The sequence below is a fragment of the Adiantum capillus-veneris genome, chromosome 5 (genome assembly GCF_014529385.1).
Source record: "Adiantum capillus-veneris isolate H3 chromosome 5, ASM1452938v2, whole genome shotgun sequence".
In the NCBI taxonomy this organism is placed as follows: Eukaryota; Viridiplantae; Streptophyta; class Polypodiopsida; order Polypodiales; family Pteridaceae; genus Adiantum; species Adiantum capillus-veneris.
In genome coordinates, this window is record NC_140935.1 from 15,448,697 (window position 1) to 15,473,211 (window position 24,515).

At 44.8% G+C, this 24,515-nt stretch overlaps 1 protein-coding gene across 2 annotated transcripts in view; it reads right to left on the bottom strand.

Annotated features, from left to right (window-relative positions):
* Positions 1-5,746: 5,746 nt before the first annotated feature.
* LOC147456918 (potassium channel KAT3-like) overlaps positions 5,747-24,515 on the bottom strand; it is a 142,295-nt gene continuing 123,526 nt past the window's right edge. Inside the window, exons 6-12 of one of the 2 annotated variants that reach the window (XM_086511997.1) lie at positions 18,849-18,947; positions 18,741-18,773; positions 18,279-18,464; positions 17,940-18,134; positions 17,774-17,849; positions 6,411-7,037; positions 5,747-6,324 (exon numbers count right to left, since the gene is read on the bottom strand). In XM_086511997.1, coding sequence (XP_086368123.1) covers positions 6,143-6,324; positions 6,411-7,037; positions 17,774-17,849; positions 17,940-18,134; positions 18,279-18,464; positions 18,741-18,773; positions 18,849-18,947 — 1,398 coding nt within the window. In that variant the 3' untranslated portion in view covers positions 5,747-6,142. The remainder of the gene's footprint in view (positions 6,325-6,410; positions 7,038-17,773; positions 17,850-17,939; positions 18,135-18,278; positions 18,465-18,740; positions 18,774-18,848; positions 18,948-24,515) is intronic. The other variant, XM_086511996.1, reaches the window with a different exon arrangement.

Genomic DNA, 24,515 nt, shown 5'->3' on the forward strand with positions numbered 1-24,515 from the left:
ATGGACACGAGGATGGATTCCAGTGATCGGAGTTCGGGTGTCAAGGTGATTTCCATGAGTGGAGTTCTGAGCCAGATTTGACTGAGATGGTCAAATTGACGGATATTGCCACGATTGCATCAGCAATCGGGAGTCTCATGTACAAGATACTGACCTCAAGACCCGAGATTGCATTTACGGTAGGTGCATTTGTAGTGGGAGCAGTTAGCCATGCAATGGATGATATTGGCCTTGAGCATAGGGGTACTTTGCAGTGTATGGTGAGATACCTACAAGATGTGTGCGGCTTTGGTAAAGAGTATGTCAATCGCTCTATACTTTCTCTACAATTAGAGCTTGATGCACACAAATTCAGTGAGCCAGTGGACGTTGGCTACATACTTGTGATGGCCTTATATATGTTTTGTACGGTTTTCTTTTCTCTCACGGCCACATTGGCCTTTACATGTGAGGTTGTTGGGGTAAAGCCCCATGTGGCCTGTTAGATCAGGTGCCCACCCACTATATTTATTCATTATGTACATAATAGAATAAGGGGGCTTACATATTACAAGTGAGTTTTTAGCCCCCGCAAACACAAGGTCTCCTCTTCTCCTCTCTTCTCCATTGCTGCACACACTCACACGCTCCCGCTTGCACACTTCAATGTGTAGGTTGAATAATGATGATGCTTGACTGTAGCCTGTTAACTATACATAATGGTCATAAAACCAGTCTAAACATTGTTTTTTTCTTTGGAAAATTGTCTTGGATGCTTGCGTGGGAGCACTAGAAATAAATCCGGGTTGGATAAGTTAAAGGCTACACGGCGTACTTATAGTCCTCAAAATTTGATACTTCTTTGATAATCTACTAGTTTTGTTTTAGATTTTTTTTTGAGAACTTGTTGTAAGCAGGAGGCTTTCGTGGTTTGGATATCGTTCTGAACATTGTTATTTTTTTGTGGAAACTAACCAAGGAACACCAAAAATTAATTTTAGGGTGGTTGGCCTATTAACATTACTCCTGTATGATATTTTTCTCTGATTTTTTTTGAAATTTGATTGCTAATACGTATTGGCATTTAGGATCATGTTTTTTACCTCTAATATTTGATGTGACTGAGACACTCATAATAATTTTCAAGCATGAGAGTGCCATGTTGATCCATTGATAGAGATCGTGTACACCTTAATTGATACTTTGCTTTGAAAAAAATGAAAATTTGGACTATTGTACACCGTCTTTTGGACTCTTATAAGTTCTTTTCATGTCTATGAACATGGCAAGTAACATACTTACGTGTTGCTTTACATGGATCGGTAAAGTTGATGCTATGAGTTAACTCCAGACTCATGATTTTTTCTCAATCCTTACATGCTTTTCAATTGTGGTGGTTGTGCAAGGCATTGGGACAAGTGCATGGCATGACTAGATATTCTAAGAACATAATGAAAGTTTATTAAAAAACACTTTAAGAGGGAACTTAACATGATTAAATTTGGAACTTATAAGAAAAACTATAGATGAGTTAAAGTCTAAAAAATAACTTTTGTTATGCCACTTGAATCAGAAGGAGTGATGGTTTTCTGATTGCTTACAAAATCCACATAATAGTAATTTTTTTTCAGATAGTAGTTTAAATTAAAATATTTTTAAGTAGAACAAGAATAACAACTGATAGGTTTATTGACACTTGTAATACATATTCAAAGTTAACAAATATGTTGTTTTGTTTATATGGATGCATGTGAGAATGCTATCTTTACTTAAAGGTATTTTTGCTTAGCTGCTGTCCGACTTTGAATATCCTTGCTATTCAACCTAAATGATCTCCATAACTCTATTTCTTTTGTATAGAATCATTGGAATGATGCCTCATTCTTATTATATTGTACAAAAGTGAATTTATGATTGAATCTAAATCTCTGCCTAGTTATCTAAAACCAGTTGTCTTTTAAACGTTATGTTCTTTTGTGTATATGTATTAAGTTTAATACAACAACAACACGCGCACGCGCGGGCACACACACACACACACACACACACACACACACACACACACACACACACACACACACACACACACACAAAATTGTCTTTTAAACGTTATGTTCTTTTGTGTATATGTATTAAGTTTAATACAAAAACAACAACAACAACAACACACACACACACACACACACACACACACACACACACACACACACACACACACACACAGGATTCTACCGTGGTCCTTACTTGACATTCTTTCTCATCTACTCTAATCCTACTACAATGAAAAAGTGAGCATCTCGAATAGAGAATGGTAGAGAGATAATCTTGTGTATAACGCGCACGCGCACGCGCATGCATGTGCACACTTTGCTAATCAAAGCATCGACAACTCCTCTCTAATTACCAATTTCACTACTTGAGCACTTCATATCTCTATGAATCACCTGCTTCTATTTCGTCATCAAGCCATTGCATCAAAGATATCAATTCTCTAGTGCTACTTCCACATATGATTACACCCTTTGTGAGATATCAAAACATGGGTCCTATGGGAGATAACACCCTTTGGGGACCTAGGTAGCAAGGTAATCCATAGGATGAGACTATTTAGCCAATCTCTAGCCTACACGGCTATAGGAACAAGGTTTGAGGTAGTTGATTGGAGGTCTGAGCTATGGAGACGCCTAATTGGTGATCTCTCATTGGCAACAAAGCAATGGATGAAGTAATGGTTGGATAGCATCAAGCATTCACATACATAAAAAGCATGGTTGGATAGCATCAAGCATTCACATACATAAAAAGCATGGTTGGATAGCATCAAGCATTCACATACATAAAAAGCATGGTTGGATAGCATCAAGCATTCACATACATAAAAAGCTACATATTTTTTACATGCCTACTCACAAAATTGGGATACAAGTTGCTAATTCTTTTAATGAATGTGGTCTATGTTTTTGCTTGCATGCACTTACATGGTTGATCACATGTTTACTCCAAAAACTGTAACAAGGCAGAGATATAGATGTGTATGCTTAAGCATTTGATAGGATTTCTATTTGCAGAGATGGGAGGTTCACCTGCACACCTTTATGAGGCTCCAAGCCACATGCCAAGCTTGAAATTTTGCTCAAGCATTTCAACCAACTATTGAACATAGTACCCTCTCTGTAGCATCAATCAATTCTCAAAATACTCAAATCACACAGAAATTAAGTGATTAGAATCTCCATGTCCTTAAAATAAAGACGTTTATTCGTAACTTTTTTCAAATGCAAACATTTTGTTACATCATATTGGAACCAAATTAAGGTTGACCCTAAAAGGAAGGATATTAATTAGGAGACTCTATGGGATAACTTTGATAACATAAGGGAATATCAATAGAGGAGTGGAGAGAGAGCACGTCTACTCTTGATGCAAGTAGTCACCTTATATGATGCACAACATAGACTGCCCTCTGAAAGGAAAATGACAAGGAGAGCATGCAAGGTAGAGGGCAGGTTTACTCATGAGTCACTTTATGAGATACTCTTCATGATTTTATTTATTTATTCCATGATTATATATATATATATATATATATATATATAAATTTTGGGGGGGGGGGGGATGGCCCACTTCCAATAGAAAGAATGCCTTGGAAGAGCAACATAGTTTTGTCATGCCACTGGGAGGGTTTGCGTATCGATTAATTACTATGAATTACTTATATATACTGATCATCTGATCATTCCAAATGCTAACTACCATTATCATTTCCTTGAGTCAATCAGCTTCCCTGGTGATTTTATTTTGGGATTAGATTCTTAGACTCATCTTGCCGAGAGTGTATGCATTCCATTAATCAATGTATGTGTGGAGAGAGAGAGAGAGAGAGAGAGAGAGAGAGAGAGAGAGAGAGAGAGAGAGAGAGAGAGAGAGATGAATGAAATGAAATGTTATATTAAATGTCTTCAAAAGGCCAAAATGACTAATGAGATCAAACTAATACAATCTTGGTGGATCTCATACAATGTCTCGGTACAAAATAAATATGAAGGGAAGTAAAAACTAAAATCATCATCATCATCATCAATGTCTTAGGAGAATGCTTGGCATCGGGCGTTGTCCAAGAATGTATTGCATCGGTTGCTGAAGAGCATCGTCATGTCTGCCTCTATAAATAGTCGTACTGGACGTTTCCCATGTCGTGCTAGAATAGTCCCGATTCTCTGATGGAGCCTACGTCGATGTCGTGGTCACCCTCAAAGACGTGGGCATCTAGCTCTCTCAAGCTCAATGGCTTTGTCAACTAATATACCTCTGGTATAGCTGGGCTCTCAAGTTTGCTGTGAAGCTTGCTCATCTGACTGCTGAGTCTCTGCTCTAAAGAAGTTAGTGATCTCCCTCAGTGAATGCCTCCCACTGCCTGATCTCCTCAAGAGACTCTCCCTGTGTCTGCGGAGCTCTAGCAAAAACAACCCGAGGCATCTTTAATCCAGACATGTCCTGACTCAGTAGCCAGTGGTTCAAAGCCCTCTCTGAATAGACAATGAAAGCGGACTCGTATCTCATAGTATACCGGACAATGACATATGTGATGTAACTCTAGCTCTATATGACACAATTGACAAATCCTGGCCTTTGCTGGTACTCTTCTATATCTGCCAGTCTCAATCTCTAACTAACGCGATGATGTGTGGATTTGACCAATAGCACATCGTATCCCATGGGATACATGAGTGTCCATATAAGCAGGTCCGATCATATATCCATCCTCTGTGAGTTGGAGAAGATGCTCTCTATAGAAAGCCCAACTCCCGAGTCAGCTGTATCCATGTGCTTTTGGTATCTAGCTGAATCAGATCATGATGTATGAGCCTAGTGATCTTTGTTCGTGTGAGATATAGGGAGGGTGCATCCAAGAAGTATTGGAACAGAGGCAGACTATCCATGCTGAAACCATGATGTCATCTACCCATACCAACATGCTGTATCCCCCTATAGCGCTAGCTGTCGGGATGGCTGGCCGAGCATATTTGTCTCTAAGGAGGTCCCATAAACTATGCGTGAAGGATACTGTAGCGCTAGCTGTCGGGATGACTCAAGGGCTAGCTGAGCATATCTGTCTCTAGGGAGGTCCCATAAACTATGCATGAAGGATACTGATCTAGTAAGTGCCTCGACCACGAGAGGGGGCCAGGCGGAATAATCTCATGTGGCACTGAGGCCTTAGCCTGAATCATTCAAGAAATCATAGAGACTACATGCCTCTCCATACATATCTATCCATTAGTGCTACCAGATCTGCCATGGTGGTCCACTGAGGGTCCCCATGTCTGAACTCCATAAAGCATTGCTGAAGCCACTAGTGTCAAAAAGCCAAAGCTTTGTTCAAGGTTCCTGAAACTGAACCTGTGAACACATCCTCTCCAATCCTCCCAAGGCTACATAAGCTCTCGTCAGTCTAGGGGGGAGAGAGAGAGAGAGAGAGAGAGAGAGAGATTAGAATCTGCTTCTGCAAAAAAGAGCTAAAATACTTGCAAGAAGGCTTCTTTGAATGAGTGGTACAGTTTCAATGAAAAGCTCCTACTACAAGGAGGCTGTCCACGAGACTAAATAACACACCAGTGACGAGGTGGATGACGGGATTGACGGGCATGAGCGCCAGTCCAAATGTTGAGAAGAAGTAAACACAGACAAAAATACTCGACCTGTTTTACATCATATAAAACATCTTGAACTCACTATGAGCACCTCAAAATATTTCTCAACCATTTCCTTTGCGCATATGAAACATCAAAGTGAGCTCATCTCATTATGGGCTGCAACAATGCATTTGATTGTGCTTAATGGGAAAAACCAAAAGGATTCTGCAAATAATAAATAAACAATGACTACCCTTTATTAGGTTGGGCCATCAATTGCATTTGTAAAGAATGATGTCTGTCTACAATTGTAAAGGATGAAATATGTCTAGGAAAGCATGGGACATACTTGATTATGAAGCTTTTCTCTAGTGAGTAAGTGTCCATGTCCATTGTGCTGTTCATACACTGCATGTGATCACTATACAATGCGATGTTTGAACCAATTGGATTGCTGAAATGAGTTTCAAGAAGGTATATTAACATAAGAATCATGGCATGGCCATTATATAAGAGGCCATGAATTGTACTCATTTCTTCGCATCTTTCTTCAGTTGTCGTATTTGTTGTGGGCTGGAAGGTCGTCGCAACTTGCTAAGCTCCTCTTCCCCAGCAGCATAGATGATATCACCATCTCTTATCACGCTGATGATGTCAATTTCTGCAGCATCTTGATCGAAAACCTTCGCAGGCAAGTACCCAAGCTTCTCATCTGCACGCAGATGCGGCAAAGAATGACAATATGAGCAGTTTAAATTGTGAACCAATATAAATACAGGGAAATGCAAAGATACTAACTCAAATTCTTGAGCAGGGTGTCCCAAGTTTCTGGAAGAGGCATGAGAAACTTGCGAGACTTATTGATGTTTGATTCTAATCCCCTGGGATGGTAAGGATGTACAGTTATTCTGGCACAGAATGGGAGTGACCCCTTGCTAGTGGGAAGCTGCTTGAAGCCTGCATTACGGGGCCAGGCACTGCGTGGCTCATTCCTTTGATCCGCAGTTGTTTTGGAGTCTCTCTTTGGCAATGGTTTGGATGACATCAAGACCGTGGGAGGATTTTCCAGCAGCTGCACTAACTCTTTCTGGCCTCCCTGCCTTGCAACATCAACAGGTGTAAGTCCATTGTGGTTACATTGCTCCACCTTCGCCCCATAAGACACAAGAAGTTTGGCTGCCTCTGTCCAACCTGCCTCTACAGCCACGTGAAGAGCAGTTGTACCCTCCAAGTTTCCCAAGTTTACATCCGCTCCGTAGTTTAAGAGGCTCTGCAAAACTTCAGCATCACCCCTCTCTGCAGCAGCACAAAGGTAATCCCCTTGTGCTTTCACCGGCAAATATGCACCATGTTCCCACAGCAACCTGGCCAATGACTTGCGGTGCTCATTTATTGCTTTGAATAGAGGAACACTATTTTCATCATCTGCAGTTATTTTATAGAAACACAGTAATTAAAGTTGTAGTCGAAACAAAAAATAACTGACATTTACACCTCTCTCTCTACGCCTCACATCCATGATGGGGGTGGACAAGCCTTCACACACAAAGGCATGGAGAGTGGGCAAGAAGAGTGATGGCCCGGGAGAATCTTCGAAAGGGAGAGATCTCATACTATGCTTCTCCTCCTTGGAAGAGAAGAAGGAATTCTTGAGAAAGAGGCCTACTCTCAAGAAGACAGTTATTTTTCTCGGTGATGATCTCACTCTCTCATAGCTTGCGCATATGAGAGAGGTAATGCTAGAGATTATGGTGGCAAGGGAGAAGGGAAAGATAGCCTTTTACAGAAATGGTTGGGTGGTGAATGTAGAGCGGCGCTCTACATGACGGTGTGAGACCTATGGGACCACACTGAAGATGGCTACTTGGAATTGTAATGGATCTATGAGGTTGGATGTTGGTGCCTTTGAGGACAATTTCAGAGATAGGGACATTGTTTCCTTCTCAGAGACGCATCAGGCCCCCAGACAGCTTATGCCACATGTGGTGGGATACAGATGGGAGATAGCCCACAAGACAGTCGCGAGATCTGAGCATGGGAGTAGAGGTTCAAGTTAGTAGTAGTGCTATTTAGGGAGGAGTTCCAGCCACTACTACATATTGTACGGAGAGATGATCATGCTAGATACATGTGGGTGAGTCTTAGAGCTGACACAGGCCGATTTCTATACATTGCCATATGTTACTTCCCCCCAGTACGTCAGTATATACTGCATCTAGAGGACAGTCGCCTTTCTCTATACTAGATGATGATATATGGGAGTTTTCTAGGGATGGTGATATCATCCTCCTAGGGGACTTCAATGCCCGAACGGGAAACTCTCAGACAGTCTTCGACGACACTTCAGATGAGATGCTTAGAGAGCTGGATGTGGGTGAGTTGGGGCTAGACAGATGCTCACATGACAGAGAGTAGACAGAGTATGGGAGATACCTCACGGAGATGACGACTGCACATGGGTTAGCCATACTTAATGGCTTACAGCGATTTCCTGGAGCAGCCGGTTTCACATGCTTTCCACACAGAGACGGGGCCAGTACAGTGGACTATGTTATGGCACAACCGAGCTTTATTCCTTGTATTTAGGATTTCATAGTGGGAGCCAAACTAATGGGCGTAGCAGTGGATCATGCACTTTTGACATTTTCTGTTTCATTTCAGTATAGTACAGCCTAGACATCAGGAGGTAGGTCACATACCCGTTATACATTTACACCAGAGATTGACTCAGTTTATACAGAGGAGATCTATAGCCGTCTATGCACAGCTGGTCCTGGCCTCTCAGTGGAGGAGTGCACCACTTTACTGACTGAGACACTGCATGGTGCAACATCAGAGGCACACCCACACACTCAACCGGGTCGGAGGCGATATTCTGGGGGCATGCCCCATAATAGTTGGAATGATGAGGAGTGCAGAGAGATGAGAGAGCCCAGCTTCAGAGGGATCTTCTTTTAGGAGTCATCACTTACAAACAATCTCGGATTGCTTCCCGATGCCTTGTGTGACGGAAGAAACGAGCTTACTTGGCCCAGATGGAGTGAGACTTGTAGACTGCAGAAGATGGGGGTGCCCATAGTGTTGCTTTGGGGGATTATGGCTCTATACAAATCAATCATGGGACATGTACGCACTCTGAAGGGGATATCTGATTTAGTTCACTCCACCATTGGGGTGAACAGTGTTGCCCATTGTCTCTTACTCTATTTGGTATGTATGTTGATGAGGTGTCTGATTACATTGACAGAGAGGGTGATAGAGGTGCCCAGCTAGCAGGGAAGTGGATCCCATTGTTGTTATATGCTGATGATATTGTGTTGATCTCTGACTCACCAGAGGGTATGTAGCTACGTTTCGATGCATTACACAAATTTGCAGAGGATAGTGGATTGTCTGTAAACCTTGGTAAAACCAAGGTTATGGTGTTTAACACCACACCATAGTGGTTTCTATAGAGAGCATCTTCTCCACCTCATAGGAGATGGGTTTGTGATTCGACCCAGCTACATGGACACACATATGTCTCATGGTTTGCGGTGTGCCATTGGTCAGATACGCACATCCTCACATCAGCTGGAGATTGAGACAGGTAGATTCAGAGGGATACCAGTAGACAACAGGATATGCCACTTATGCCAGTTAGAGCCAGAGACAGAGCTACATTACATATGTCATTGCACATTGTACTATCAGATACGGGCTGTTTCCATTGCTTATTCAGAGAGGGTTTCGGTCCTTTCTCTAGGGTCATGAATTATGACGATCAGAGATGTCTTGGGCTATATCTACTTAAGTTACACAGATATAAAGACACTTTACTGAAGAGAGATAGAGACAGTCCCAAAGACAAATTATAGATTTCTTTTCACTAGATATGGGACAGACAGAGGAGCAATCATCATTGCAGGGCTCGGCCCACACTCATTCGGCCACTACCGGCACTCTCATCTACCGAGCACTGGAGCTACGGAGATCCAGACGGCCATGATTGAGGAGAGGGGCTACACAGCATCGACGGAGACTACAACAGATGATTCAAGCCATACTCTCTCAATATCCAGAGTGCAAATGAGGATGGATTCTAGTAGTAGTATCTAGTTCTATTGTACCCAGACATGGAACTAGATTCACCATTTTGTAACAGATTGGTCTCATAGGTCATTTTGGCCTTTTGAAGACGTTAATATAAATTTCATTTCATTTCATCTCTCTCTCTCTCTCTCTCTCTCTCTCTCTCTCTCTCTCTCTCTCTCCTTTGAGTACAATACATCTCAGGCCTCACGGGGTGGTAGACATCCATGCTATACTTTTACACCAGAGACGGACTTAGTTATGTAGAGGAGACATGTAGGCTTTTATGCACATCAGAGCCAGTATACACAGTGGAGGAGATCACATCTATGCTCACAGTGACATTACATGGGGCAGCGACAGAGGCATACCCACACACTCAGCCTGGTCAGAGACGTCGTTTTAGGCACATGCCTCAGAACAGTTGTTGGTATGATGAGGAGTGTCGACAGAGGAGAGCTCAGATACAGCGGGAGCTTGCATTGGGAGTGATCACCTATAGACAGTCACGTATTGCTACACGACGACTAGTGCGACGGAAGAAGCGAGCTTTCTTGGTCCAGATGGAGCAAGATTTATATCAGCTCTTCCTCAGTAGAGATTCAAGAGAGGCTTGGCGTCTATTCCATGAGCAGTCTCCCCCACCAGTGATTACTTCTACAGAGAGATATGGGGGCAGTATGCAGCATCTTTATATACTGTACCCGGACAGCCACCACTACCATGTTCGGAGGCCATTGATAGGATGAAGACCAGACGGGCATAGGATCATGAGGGTTTGGTACCAGAGCACATTATACATGCTGGGGACTTGTTGGTAGAGGTGCTTACACGGTTATTCAACCGTGTCATGTGTGAGGGCTTTCCCGAGTCTTGGAGATTATCTACTATTGTACCTATCTTCAAGCCAGCAGACCCCACAGTGCTGGGGAATTACCGTACTATCATGGTAGGACACACATTGGCACGGTTGTATGCATCCATCCTTGAGCATAGGCTGAGTAGTTGGGCAGAGATTATGGGCATACGGGCACCTGGGCAGGCTGGTTTCAAGAGGGATTTCTCCACACTGGATCATGTCTTTACACTCAGAGCTATCATTGAGGAGGGTCGAGCACATGGTAGACGTATATATTGCAGCTTTGTGGACTTCCGCAAAGCTTTTTGACACAGTACCGAGGGCCAGATTGATGCGCCGACTTATGGAATTGGGGGTACCCCACAGAGCTGATATGGGGGATTATGGCATTGTACAGTTAAGTGATGGGTCATGTACGCACATGGAGTGAAACAGGGATGCCCATTGTCCTCTACTTTATTTGGTATGTATGTTGATGAGGTCTCTGATTATATTGACAGAGGAGGAGATAGAGGTGCTCAGCTTGCAGGGACATGGATCCCATCTTTTATTCTATGCTGACGATATTGTGTTGATATCAGACTCACTAGAGGGTATGCAGAGACATTTGGACGCATTGCATAGTTTTGCAGGGGATACTGGATTGTCTGTCAACCTTGGTAAAACCAAGGTCATGGTATTTAATACCACGCCACAGTGGGTTAGAAGATCAATACCTACATTCACATATGGTCAGGACAATATGAAGTACACTGATGCATACACATATCTTGGTGTGGTCTCTAGTGGACCGAGGTTCACACCGAAAGTGGCAGCAGACACTAGATTGACTCGTGCCTATGCAGCCCTAGGTGGTTTAGAGAGGATTTGTTCGCAGGTTCAGTTCCAGGAACCTTGAACAAAGCTTTGGCTTTTCGACACTTCGGTCGCTTCAGTTATGCACTACGGGGTTCAGGTTTGGGGACCCTCTGTTGACAGTGCTGGATGGAGTAATATGGAGAGACCCTTGATATCTATGATTTCTAGGCTGATTAGAGCCAAGGCCTCTGTTCCACATGACATCATACGAGCGGAGCTGGCTGCCCCACCTATGGAGGTTGAGGCACTCACCAGATCAGTATCATTTGTACACAACTTATGGGACACCACCAGGGACAGGTATGCTAGGCTTGCTCTTGAATCATCCAGACAACTTGCATTACAGGGAGATACATCATGTTGGTATGCACAGATGAGCTCATGGTTTCAGAGGCATGGTTTCAACATGGGCAGGCTGCCCCCTTTCCAATATTCTCTTGATGCACCATCTTTGGCTCTTACATGGATGGAGATTACTAGACTCATTCATCAGGATCTTATCCAGCTTGATAGCAGGAGGACATGGATAGAGCCATCACACGGCCCAGCTACATGGACACATGGACACATCTATCTCATGGGTTACGATGTGCCATAGGCCAGATTCGCACATCTTCACACCAGCTTGGGATTGAGATAGGTAGATTCAGAGGCATACCAACAGACAGTAGGATATGTCAGTTATGCCATGCAGAGCCAGAGACAGAGTTTCACTACATATGTCACTGCACAGTCTACTATGAGATACGGGGACGCTTTCATTGTTTATTCAGAGATGGTTTTGACTCGTTAGATAGAGTCATGAGATATCAGGATCAGAGATGTCTCGGATTATTTCTACTTGAGATACAAAGACATAGAGACTCTCTATTGAGAGGGCATAGACAGAGACATCCCCAGAGACGCATCTCAGATTTCTTCAGTCTGAGTACCACAGAGGCAGAGGGGACACACCACACCACAGAGCTCGGTTCCCATCCATACACACACCAACGGTACTCTCATTGATCGAGCTATAGAGTTAGGGAGATCGAGACGACCGCAACTGAGGAATGGAGCCATGCAACACCGGCGGAGATTGCGGCAGAGGATCCACAGGATTCTAGCAGGACACCCAGAGTGTCGATCAGGATAGGCTTCATGCTACTGCTATATTGTATCATGGTGACACTTATCCCCACTTTGTACCCTTATGGCATGATACCATTGCTCAGCCTACCAGCCACCCATAGGAGTCGGTAGCACTCCTATCAGTTCTTTGTTTGTAGTTTTCTTTGTTTGTACCCAGACTTGGTACTAGACTCATCATTGTAATCAGTTGGTCTCATAGGTCATTTTGGCCTTTTGTAGACGTTAATATATCATTTCATTTCACTCTCTCTCTCTCTCTCTCTCTCTCACCATGGCAGATGTGGTAGCACTGATGATGGAGATGTATGGAGAGGCCTTTAGTCTATGATTTCTTGGATGGTTCGGGATAAGGCCTCATCCACCCCCCCCCCCCCCCCCCCCCCCCCCCCCCCCCCCCCCCCCGCGCCGGTGGTCGAGGCACTTACTAGATCAATATCATTTATGCACAGCTTATGGGACCTCCTAGAGACAGATATGCTCGGCTGACCCTAGAGTCATCTCGATTGCTAGCGTTGCAAGGTGATACAACATGCTGGTATGGGCAAATGACATCATGGTTTTAGTTACATGGTTTCAACATGGATAGATTGCCCATATTCCAGTACTCCTTGGATGCACCCTCCCTATCTCTCACACGAACACAGATCACTAGACTCATACGTCAGGATCTGATTCAGCTAGATAACAAGAGCACATGGATACAACCGACATAGGAGTTGGGTACGAAGATGGCTTTCTATAGAGAGCATCTTCTCCAACTCATGGAGGACGGGTTTTTGACTAGGCCGCCCGGATACATGGATACACACTTATCTCATGCGATACGATGTGCTATTGGCCAGATATGCACATCCTCGCATCAACTTCAGATCGAGACTGGCAAATTTTCAGGAGTACCAGCAAAGGTCATGATATGTCGTATAGAGCCAGAGCCAGACCTCCACTACATATGTCATTGCCTGATGTACTATGAGATACAAGACCGCTTCCATTGTCTCTTCAGAGAAGGTTTTGGACCACTTTCTAGAGTCATAAGATACGAGGACTAGAGATGTCTCGGATTTTTTTTACTCAAGCTGCACAGATATAGAGAGAGCTTGCTGAGGACATCAGGGGAGAGCCAGTCTCAGAGGCAGATCACACATTTCTTTACGCCAGCCAGTGGGCAGCCAGAGAAGCAGTTGTCACAACCGATTTTAGATCTCACCCACACCAGAGGTACATTGATTGATTAAGAGATTGAGCTAGGGAGATCCACGTGCCCACGACTCTGGGGGGCCTCACAACATCGACGGAGGCTGCAGTAGAGGATCCAGATCACTCTAGCTCGACATGCAAGATGCCGAGTCAAAGTACTGACCATGGAGGATATTGATAAGATTCGACGGCGACCGACGAGGGATCTCCTCTTGAGTTTGATCCACCTACCTCTGTTGATTTGTATCACCCATTGTATCAGCTCTCTCACACGCCCCCCCCCCCCCCCCCCCCCCCGGCTCCGTCTTCCGATTTCAGTTCTTTGTACTCTTTTTTGTACTCCAACATTGTATCAGATTCACCACTTGTAACTTTTTGCTCTCATAGGTCACTCTTGCCTTTTGAAGACGTTAACATAACATTTCATTTCATTTCTCTCTCACAGCGTGGGGCCAGCACAATGGACCATGTCATGGCACACCCGAGCTTCATCTCCTGCATTCACGATTTCACAAAGGACCCAAACCAATGGGTGTAGCAGTGGACCACACTCTCTTGACACTTTCCGTCTCTTTTCAGTACAGTAGAACCCAGGTGTCAGGAAGGAGGACACATACCCGCTATAAATTTACACCAAAAAATGATTCTATTTATATAGAGGAGATCTATAATCGTCTATGTATAGCAGCCAAGCCAGGACTCTCTATGGAGGAGATCACCACCTTACTAACTAAGACATTGCATGATGCAACAACAAAGGATACCCACACACTTGGTCTGATCAGAGATGCCGTTTTGGGAGCATGCCTCAAAACAGTTGGTATGACGAGGAGTATAGAGAGACGAGAGCACAACTTCAGAGGGACCTTCTCCTAGGGGTCTTTAATCACAGACAGTCTCCAATAGCCTTCCGGCACCTTGTGTGACGGAAGAAGCGAGCGTTCCTGGCTCAGATAAAGCGAGACTTATATCAGTTGTTTTTGAGTAGAGAATCAGGAGAGGCATGGCCTTTCTTGCATGAGCACTCCCCTCCCCTAGTGATACTTCTCCCTATGAGTGAGGTCAGTATGCGACATCCTTATATACAATCCTTGGACAAACACCCTTTCCAGATCCTCTTGAGCCATGCCCCTCTACGATGGTCTAGTAGCAGAGCACTTTATACATGAGATATGCTGGTAGAGGTTCTTGTAGTTCTGTTCAATTGTGTCATGTGTGAGGGTCTACCTAAGGATTAATGATAAATATTTGAACTATTGACTGCAAGAATAATGACCTAGAGAGAGAAAAAGAAGAAGAAGAAGAAGAGCAAGATAAAATTTAGCATCACAGGAACCCTCCCAAGAAAGTTGTTTGTGTGTGTGTGTGTGTGTGTGTGTGTGTGTGTGTGAGAGAGAGAGAGAGAGAGAGAGAGAGAGAGAGAGAGAGAGAGAAATGAAATGAAATGTTGTATTAACGTCTTCAAAAGGCCAAAATGACTTATGAGACCAATCTGTTAGAAAATAGTGAATCTGATACCATGTCTGGGTACAAAAGAACTAGAACCAAAATACTACTACTACTACTACTACTATTAGAATCCATCCTCATATGCACTCTAGATGTTGAGAGAGCATGGCTCGAATCCTCTGCTGTAGTCTTTGTCGATGCTGTGTAGCTCCTTTCCTCAATCGTGGCTGCATGGATCTCCGTAGCTCAAGTGCTCGGTTGATGAGAGTGCCGGTAGTGGTCGAATTAGTGTGGGCCGAGCTCTGCCGTGATGGCTGCTCCTCTGGCTGTCCCATATCTAGTGAAAAGAAATCTGTAATCTATCTTTGGAACTGTCTGTCTCTAGCTCCCCAGTAAAGTGTCTCTATATCTGTGTAACTCAAGTAGGATATAGCCCAAAACATCTCTGATCCTCATAACTCATGACCCTAGAGAAAGGACCGAAACCCTCTCTGAATAAGCAGTGGAAACGGCCCCGAATCTCATAGTACACTGTGCAATGACATAAGTAATGTAGCTCTATCTCTGGCTCTAGCTGGCTTAAGTGGCATATCCCGCTGTCTGTTGGTATACCTATGAATCTACCAGTCTCAATCTCCAGCTGATGTGAGGATGTCCGTATCTGACCAATGGCACATCCCTCCTAAAATTGGCCTGGCCCTTTGCCTGTACACCCTCACCCTCTGCCACAATTACTCAACTGCTGCTCAAGAATGGATGCATACAACCATGCCAATGTGTGCCCAACCATAATAGTGCGGTAATTCCTAGGCTCTGTAGGATCACATGCCTTGAAGATAGGCACAATAGTAGACAACCTCCAAGTCTCAGGTAACCCCTCACACATGGCACGTTAAATCACTTTATTTGAGTACTAACCAAAACTAGATGAAACAAGCCATTATTCACTTAAAAATGCTTTTAGGAAAGGCTCAAGAAAAATATGTTAAAGAAGCTCATTTGACTACAACTTGAAACAAGTACTCAACTTTAAACTAACAAGGATAAGGAATCTCAAAGACTTAATCCTAGAAATCATACTCCACACAACAACTTCTAAAGGAACAAATTTTTAAATCCTAATGTAAGCTAATTACTAGAAATGAATACTACTATGAACCACCTAGAAGAGGCAAAACAAAGATAAAAAACTTGACAATAAGCAACCTCAACTTCGCTGCTTGTGCGACGCTGTGTCTAATAATTGTTTGCACTCATCATGCCACCTGTTTTGGGGCATAGTTCCACTACTGTTAGGGGTGTAGATAGTGTGTGCCGATAGGGGTGCCGAAGGATTGATGTGGAGCAAGCCCTCTCTGAGATGAGATGATATTTGTACATAAACTCTAGCTCATGTGTGAAATGGATAATGGTGTGCTATGATTGTGGTGTGGGTGTGGCTGGTCGGAAGTCAATGGCCATAGAGAGGTCCAGTTACATATGGTCCGCATCTATGGGACAAGAGGCGAGAGGAAAGAACGAAGTAAATGCATGGCCGAAGCAGACCCTATGATAGTCTACTATGCTCCCTCCCCCAGTGCCTCCCTTCCAAAAGCATGTGATTGCCCTTGATACCGGTTACTGCGCCATGCCATTGTAGGTGAAGACATGATGCATAGGTAAGTCTGATCCACAGTATAGAGTACAGTGACTGTGTCTATTGGCCCTCCTTTATCCCAGTCATCTCTCTCTCCTCCAATGTCTTTTCCCCCATCTCCTCCCTCATCTACCTGGTTGTCCATCCTAGGTCAAGCGTACATGGACCCCTTGGAGGGGAAGTGGCATAGAGTAATGTGGGTTCCTGTGTGTCCGACAATCGTATCCTCAGCCACATGTATCTGGCCTCCTCAACTCTGCTCGCTGCACTCACCCTATCCTGCAGCTCTCGTCTGAATAGTATCACAATAACACCAGATCCTCTAGGAGAGCCATGCCGTCGTGTGACGCTCCGATATGCCGACTCCACTGGAAGCCCTACTTGTAGGGAAGGCCTCTCTCCCAACAATAGTGTGTCTCTGTCAGTAGGATGATATCCTTGCCCTCCATCACCTGGAAGAGCCATGTTGTTGTGTGACGTTCTGATGTGTGGACTCCCACTCGAAGCCCCTCAACGTAGGGAGGGCCTCTCTCCTGACTCTCGTGTGTCTCTGTCAGTAGGATGATATCCTTGCCTCCATCACCTCTTCCAACCGTCCGGGGTGCGTCTATAAGGAACCATCAGAATTCCACACTGCAAATGCGAGCTCCAAAGGTGTGTCCTCTGTCTCATTGGCCATGAATCCCTATGCAACCAGTCTGTCATCAAGGCAGACTTGCCCATCTCTGTAAAGGCCTTTTAACCCCGTTGCTGGGCTTGCATGATTTGGTGCATGCAAGCTTTTATATGTTCCACTTGGAGCTTTGTGAGGTGATCATCCACATAGATGAAGCTCCCAGGGAGGCCTTGTAGTATCACCATCTTCTTCATGAATGTCACCTTATCTCCTTCACTCCCAAATTGAAGCATGAAAGTGCATTTGTGTTTTTTTCTTTTAACAAAATCAAAACTTGCACATGCCTGCAATGTTTGGATCTGCACCATACTCAAGGAGGAGCCGAGCACATTCGAGAAATCCATTAGCAGCTGCAATATGCTGCAGCAAGCTGAAAAGAAGTTTTGGAAACCCATGATCATGTCAAGGCCAACACAAATTCGAATGGTGACAAAGTAATGTATAGCTTACCAAGGGAGTTTGGTGGCTAGAGTCTAACGTGTTTGGATCCATTCCTTTCATCAACATTAGCTTCAAGAGCTGTGTTTCTCCTTTTGAAGCTATAAATCCGGGGCTCATGGTTATCCCAGACACACCACTAGCCAGTGCAGACTCGAGCTCTGCAGCAATTTTACAGATGTATCCATTACTAGACTCCCGTAAATGCTGTTCAAACAGAATTGTTCATCATAAACTTCTCATTTATGCAACCTAAGTAAATTGTTACTAGTTATTTTAACAACTAAGCACCCTATATACTAGATGAAAGTAAATGAAAGTAACTGAAGACCTTTATACAGAGAAAACTACCTGAAAAAGATTGTTGCCCACTATCTGTCCATCAGCCACATTTGCATTTATGATGTTGATGAACTTAGTCCTATCAATCCTCATCAAATGGGAAAGCTTTCTTGTGCGCATTGTAAATGGCTGTGGTTTGAAGCATACAACACCTATCTCACCCACAAGATCACCAGCCTTTGCAAAGTCCACAACCTGAGAAGAGATTTCAGTGTAGTGAGTTCTTCATACAATACAGAGGAGCTAGACCAAATTGTGAACATACACTGAAGTGTCAGCAATATCCCATTGGAAAAGACTTTATCCAAACCAAAGAAAAGGGTCATAAACTGAGCTTTCAAAACTCAGCTGTGAAAGCTCTTAAAGGGAAGATCTCCTCTTTGCAACAGTAGTAAAGTTAATCCCGCTTTGTATGCAGAAACAGAATCTAGTATTAGAACTATCTAAGCCACTGGAGAAATCTCGCTTTACCTTCTCCATACCATCTCTGATGACAAGAAGATCCTGCACGTGAAATTACCAATAATGAGACCTGCTCCTACCAAATTCAGATCAGTAAAAATGACAATCTTAGCTTACCACCATCCCTGAGACCAATATATAGAACTCTGTTGGGGCCTCATTGACAAGTATTATGTCTTCTCTTGGAGGAAAATATTCTGGCTTCATTTCTGTAACCTGAAATTAAAGAATATTTTCAACTGTTAGCAAAACTACATTCCAATTGGTCTAAAGCTCTCTCAATAAAAATGCCTGGCCGGAAATGTCTACAAAAGGTGGTCTTGAGCTAGTCCCATGTCTTGAAGCGGTTTCAGCAAACTGACTCTACCTTTTTTTTTTCCCAAGAAAAAAGATCCTTCCATTAGTTAAGAAAAACTGCCCCTGTGAGACTGCTACATCAACATGTGGGGAGACTCTCCCAATGAAAAGACAAGATATGTACAATGAAAGCTAAATCAGGAAATGGGGGGAGGAAATCACCACACTGGTGGACGGTACTGCCATCTAGGCGCGCCATGAACCATGGCGAAGAATGGCCCTGAGTGCCAAAGTCACAAGAAGGCCTCTTGACGCTCTCGCATGCGGTTGGAGGTACCCTGAAGTCTCTCAAACTGGCCCTTGAGGGTATGGACCAGCTCGAGCCAAATGTCGCGGACAGTCTCCGCTGGTGGGATGGGTCGAGCCTCGAAGATGCAAAAACAACAGGCTCACTAGATGCACCACAGTGTCAGTTTGCAAATGAACTCCCAACACAACTCTCTATCTCTGCTCCACTCCTAAGAAACGAGCTCTGTGGCTGGCTGAAGTGTAGGCCGGCCCTCCTATATCACAATCATCTTGCTGTCAAAAGCCATCTCAAAATGAAGAGCTGGGCCCGTAAGTGTGGACCAAGATGCACCATTCCAAGTGTACTGTCTGGCTGTGAAAAGTGCATGCATTGGCCAAAGAATCCGAAGCCAAACCTGTTGTGCCATGGGGCAGTGGCACCGAGTCTCAAGTGGGTGGTCACAAGCGGCACATATTGACGAGAGGCCACTGTAAACCAACCAATTCCCTACTACGGTAGCTTGATGTGCAACTTGGTGCAAGCCTCGGCTGTCATCCCAAAGCGCTCCTGAATCATACGTGCTGTGTATAGACTCGCTACTCTAGACGACGACGTTGGACCATATATGAAGAAGATGATCGTGATGACCCAACAGCTACTACTCATGTGTGCCACCATAAAGAGCCACCAACGGCTCATAAATGTCAGCCATCTAAGCCTATCTCCAACCTGAGTGGTGGTGGTGACCTGGCCACGATGTCCACTAGACCACCGTCCGTATCCCTGCCACGTGTCACTGCCCAGCCCAAGAGTCCGTCAAGTGTGAACCAGACAATACCAACTGTACTAATTATGTGTCCTATGAAAGTGACACTGTAGCCTGCTACAGGTTGGCCGCCACAAGACCGCTCACCGTCCCGGTGAGATACAACAATGAAACTAAAGAGAACAGTAAAATACCAGAAAAAACGCAGTATACTCTGACTGAAGGAAGCAATGTTTGGAGAAGATTTTGAGTTCCCAGGAAGAAGTACCAATGAAGCAATGGAGATATTTGCAAGATATACTGAAGAAGTAATGACCCCGGCGCAATGAGGTAAGATGACCAGAAAGTAGAAACAGAAGACTGAAGATTGCCAAGATTAACAAATCCCACAAAGCATCCGAAGTGGAGGAATTTTTGTTAGTTGCAGTTGGCGAGACGGGAAGGAGTAGGTAGGGGAGGGGAGGGGAGAGGGGATAGGCCCGAGATTCTACTGATCCAGAAGAGCTCAAAGTGTACGTGATTAATGTAGTGCGGATTGTCGAATTGATCTAACCTCTTTGATTTAGCGTTTGCGCGAGCTATCACTCCAAGAGCAGCAAAAGGCCTTGCCCACAATCTGGCCACCCAACAATAGCTAGACTTACGACAAACATCCAATATGAGGAAAGCCACCTAGGGATACCCGAATCTGCTTGCCCGAAGAAATAGTACACAATGAGGTGTTGGGGAGGGAGGGAGGGAGGGGTGGGTAGGGGACTAGGGGTAGGTAGGGGGCGAGGGGTGGATAGGGGGGTGAGGGTGAGTGGGACTAGGGGGACGAGGGGTGGGTAGGGGGACTAGGGGTAGGTAGGGGGCTAGGGGTGTGTGAGGGGCCAGTAGGGGGTGGGTAAGGGCGAGGACGGAGGGAGGGGGTAGTGAGGGGAAATGGTACTCAAGTAGAGAGATATCATGATCATGGAACTCATCAGGCTTGGAATCAACATTGTTTTTGTTGTATCCCGTCTTGAGGAAGCTTTGTGAAGGGAGTTCGCTAGACACAGAGGAGAACTTTGTTCTGGTCGGAGAAACAGACACCAATGGGCTGATGTTGAGGGGGGGTGAACTCCTGTAGGGGAGATTTCTTTCCGCTTCTATGATTCTTCATAGGCTCACCAAATCCAAAGGCTTCCACCACGGGCACATCAGGAGTAGCTTCTATGACCTTCAACCTTTGAGCTGGCTCAGGTGGCTCCTTAGGTTTAGTTATTGTGGAAACATTGGAAGAGGGTGTACTTTCAGGCAAAGAGTGAATAGAGACCCCATAACACGGCATAGATTTGGTAGCATTCAACCACTCCAACAGATCCTCGTCTGACTTGTCAGGTGAAGTAGGCTGTTCCAATTCAAGGCTGGTTGCTAGGGACAAAGAACTATGTTGCACGACCGGATCCATGCCTCCTTCTAGGCGAATGGGTTGCATCGGGGAGCCAGGAGTATGTATCCACATGGCATCGTTTCCCCAATCATGAAGTGCTTTAGTGTGTCGCAGCCATGGTCTACCAATGAGCAAGGGAAATCAGCCCTCAACCTGGGGAAGACGAACCACAAAAAATCCAAACTAAAAGTGAAATCTTGTACCTGCAGAGGCACCTTTTCCACTATGCCCACAGGGTATACTGTCCTCTGGTCGGCCAATGTTATTGGGAAGGGGGCAGGTTGAGTAGGCTGCAGGCCTAAAGCCATCATAGTGAACTCGGGCATCATATTGATGCCAGATCCACTATCCACACTACTCGTGAAAATTGCTGCCCCAAGACGGACACGGTGAGACGAGGGCTCCTATAATCCGTGAGGGGAGCAGCGTGATGGGATATCATATAGGACTCGGATGGTTGCACTGGGAGGTGCCCGCCACTAGGACCTGCTCTGAGGTAAAGTGATTGAATGACTGTAAGGGTGTCACTTCGAAAACTTGCATCTAGCCGCAGCATGTCATAGAGTGACACTTGTTGAAAAGTGTTCTTCAAGATTGTCTCTACTGTAGGCTTTTCTTTTTCTTCCAGTGGCTTTTCTAGTACCTTGATCTACTATGGATCAGCCACTGCTTCCAAGAAGGCTTCATCAATATCGGAGAGCAAAGATTTGGATTCTTGCTTGTCACTGAGTGAGGGCTGGAGCCAACTGAAGGCAGAGTATCCACTGTTGGGAGAATGTGTGGGGGAGTTGAACGTGTTGGAATACTAAGACCGAGAGCGGCTCTCTAGGCCCAGGTGAGGACGCCCGCTGGCTCCTCTACCAACTGCAACTTCTCTCGAGTGGTAACCACATGGGCGGAAGGGGGTGGTTGAGGTTTGGTGCTAACTGCTATCAAATTGAGCTTGGGAAAGGTAAACTCATTTTGGCTTTGACTTGGGTTCGCAGCCGTGGATGCACGAAGTTTAGGGGAAATCTTTACTGTAGTGATCCTTCGTTTCAGGGCAATGACGACAGGGAGGGACCCTTCTGGCAGGGGGCATTTTCTTTGGTAATGACCATATTCCCCGCATCTGTAGCACAAAATGGGCTGATTCAATGGGCGAGTCGAAGGGCGAGGTTGTCCTTGCTCCTGGTGCATGGAGTTGGAGGTGGAAGCATAGAAGCTTTGAGGTGATGAGGGAGCATGGGTATGATAAAAGCTCTGAGAGGGAAAAGTGCTCTGAATACCTTGCATAGGAGGGGCTGTCAATAAAGGTGGCATGTGGTGTGGATGGCCACAAGGAGAAACCATGTTGGATGCAGGTGCTGGCCCTTGTTGAAGAGTTGGACCAAGACTTTGCTGTATTTGTCGCAATCCCTTGAGGTAGTAGCAGTCCTTGTCATCATGTCCAGACTTTTCACAGAAGTGACAGTAAACCCGAAGAGAGCCCGTTGCTGAATAGCTTGCTGTAACAAAATTGGAGAGAGCTTTAATGGGGAAGGTGACCTGGAAGATGTAGAACTGGATGGAGATAGGGGCGATGAGGTCGGTGGACTTCTACTAGGTACCAAGGGTTGACGTCTTCTGTTGTAGTACTTAAGAGGACTCAGTAGTGCGCTTTGACGCTCTAATGACCGCCTTGTATGTGTCATGCAGTGACCACAAACCCAACCAAACTTTGGGCAAGAAGACCTTTAACTGGCTAAATGAACACAGGTCTAGACTCTCTAGACCAAGATAAGTGACTAGACCACCTAGTCCAGGACCATGACAAGTGACTAGACCACCTAGCTGGACCAGGGGCGAGGAAGGCTAGACTAGGGACGAGGACTTGGATGGACGAGGGCGAGAGAGGACCAGACCAGAAGGGCGAGAGAATAGGTCAGCTAGAGTAAGCTGTCTAGGACCAGAACAACAGACTGCACTGGGCAAGGTGAAGTAGGAGAGGCTAGGTAAAACCCAGCTAGCTCCTCAATTTGCACCTCAACAGAGAGTGAGACTTCAGTTGAGGTCCCACCGGGTGTGCAAAAAATGAGAGCACCTATAGCGCGGATAGTGTGTCGTGCTCTCTACAGTGGGTGCTCCTCAGTGCAATGTGCATGACATCTCACTCAAAACAGAATTAAAACAAAGGAAACAATAGATAACAACTAATCAACACAGAGACACAACACCAGACCAGAACATACGGACTCGACTATCTCAAAGAATCGATACAGACTCTTGCGTGGCAACTGTAACAAACTTGGACACTCCAAGTCAAGAATCAACCGCGACAGCACCAAATAACCACTTCAAAACAATTCACAGATCACAATAGATTTGCACTGGCCCGGCGGAGTTCCGTGCCTAGAGATATTGGCCCCAAAGACTGGCGCCCCTTTCGGTATTTCTTTTTGTATTAATCAATCATCAAAGTACAAGAGAGCGGTTAGGGTTTCACTCTCAGACTCTGCGTCCAGATGCTCTGAGAAGTGAGGCCCTCACCACTAATTTAAAGGTTACAAGGGATGCCCAAAAGCAGAGCCCCAAAAGCTTTTAAAATCAAAAGCATCAGTTCTCTCTCTCTCTTGAGAGTCTTTTCTCTTTTTTTTTATAAAAAAAAGCAAAAGCAAAATTCGCGTCGCTCATCATTTTCCAATTTTTTTTTTTTTTTTTTTTTTAATAATCCGCCTCCGCGATTTCCGGAATTTAGGGTTTTTGGCAAAAATTAGGGTTTGCAGGAATTTTAGGGTTTCTGGCAGAAATTAGGGTTTCTGCTGTCCGCCACGTCATCACTTTGTGACATACCCCCCTCTTGAAAGCATTGTAATCGACCGCGATTACGCCTGCAAAACCGACAAAAGCCATAAACCGTCTTAGCAGACACTGACTGTTAGTACCTACGTACTAGGAACACACATCTGGCACATGTACAAAATCGACAGTCACATCACACGACATCACAGGACATCACCAGACATCACAGGACATCACATGACATTCAACATTCATTCG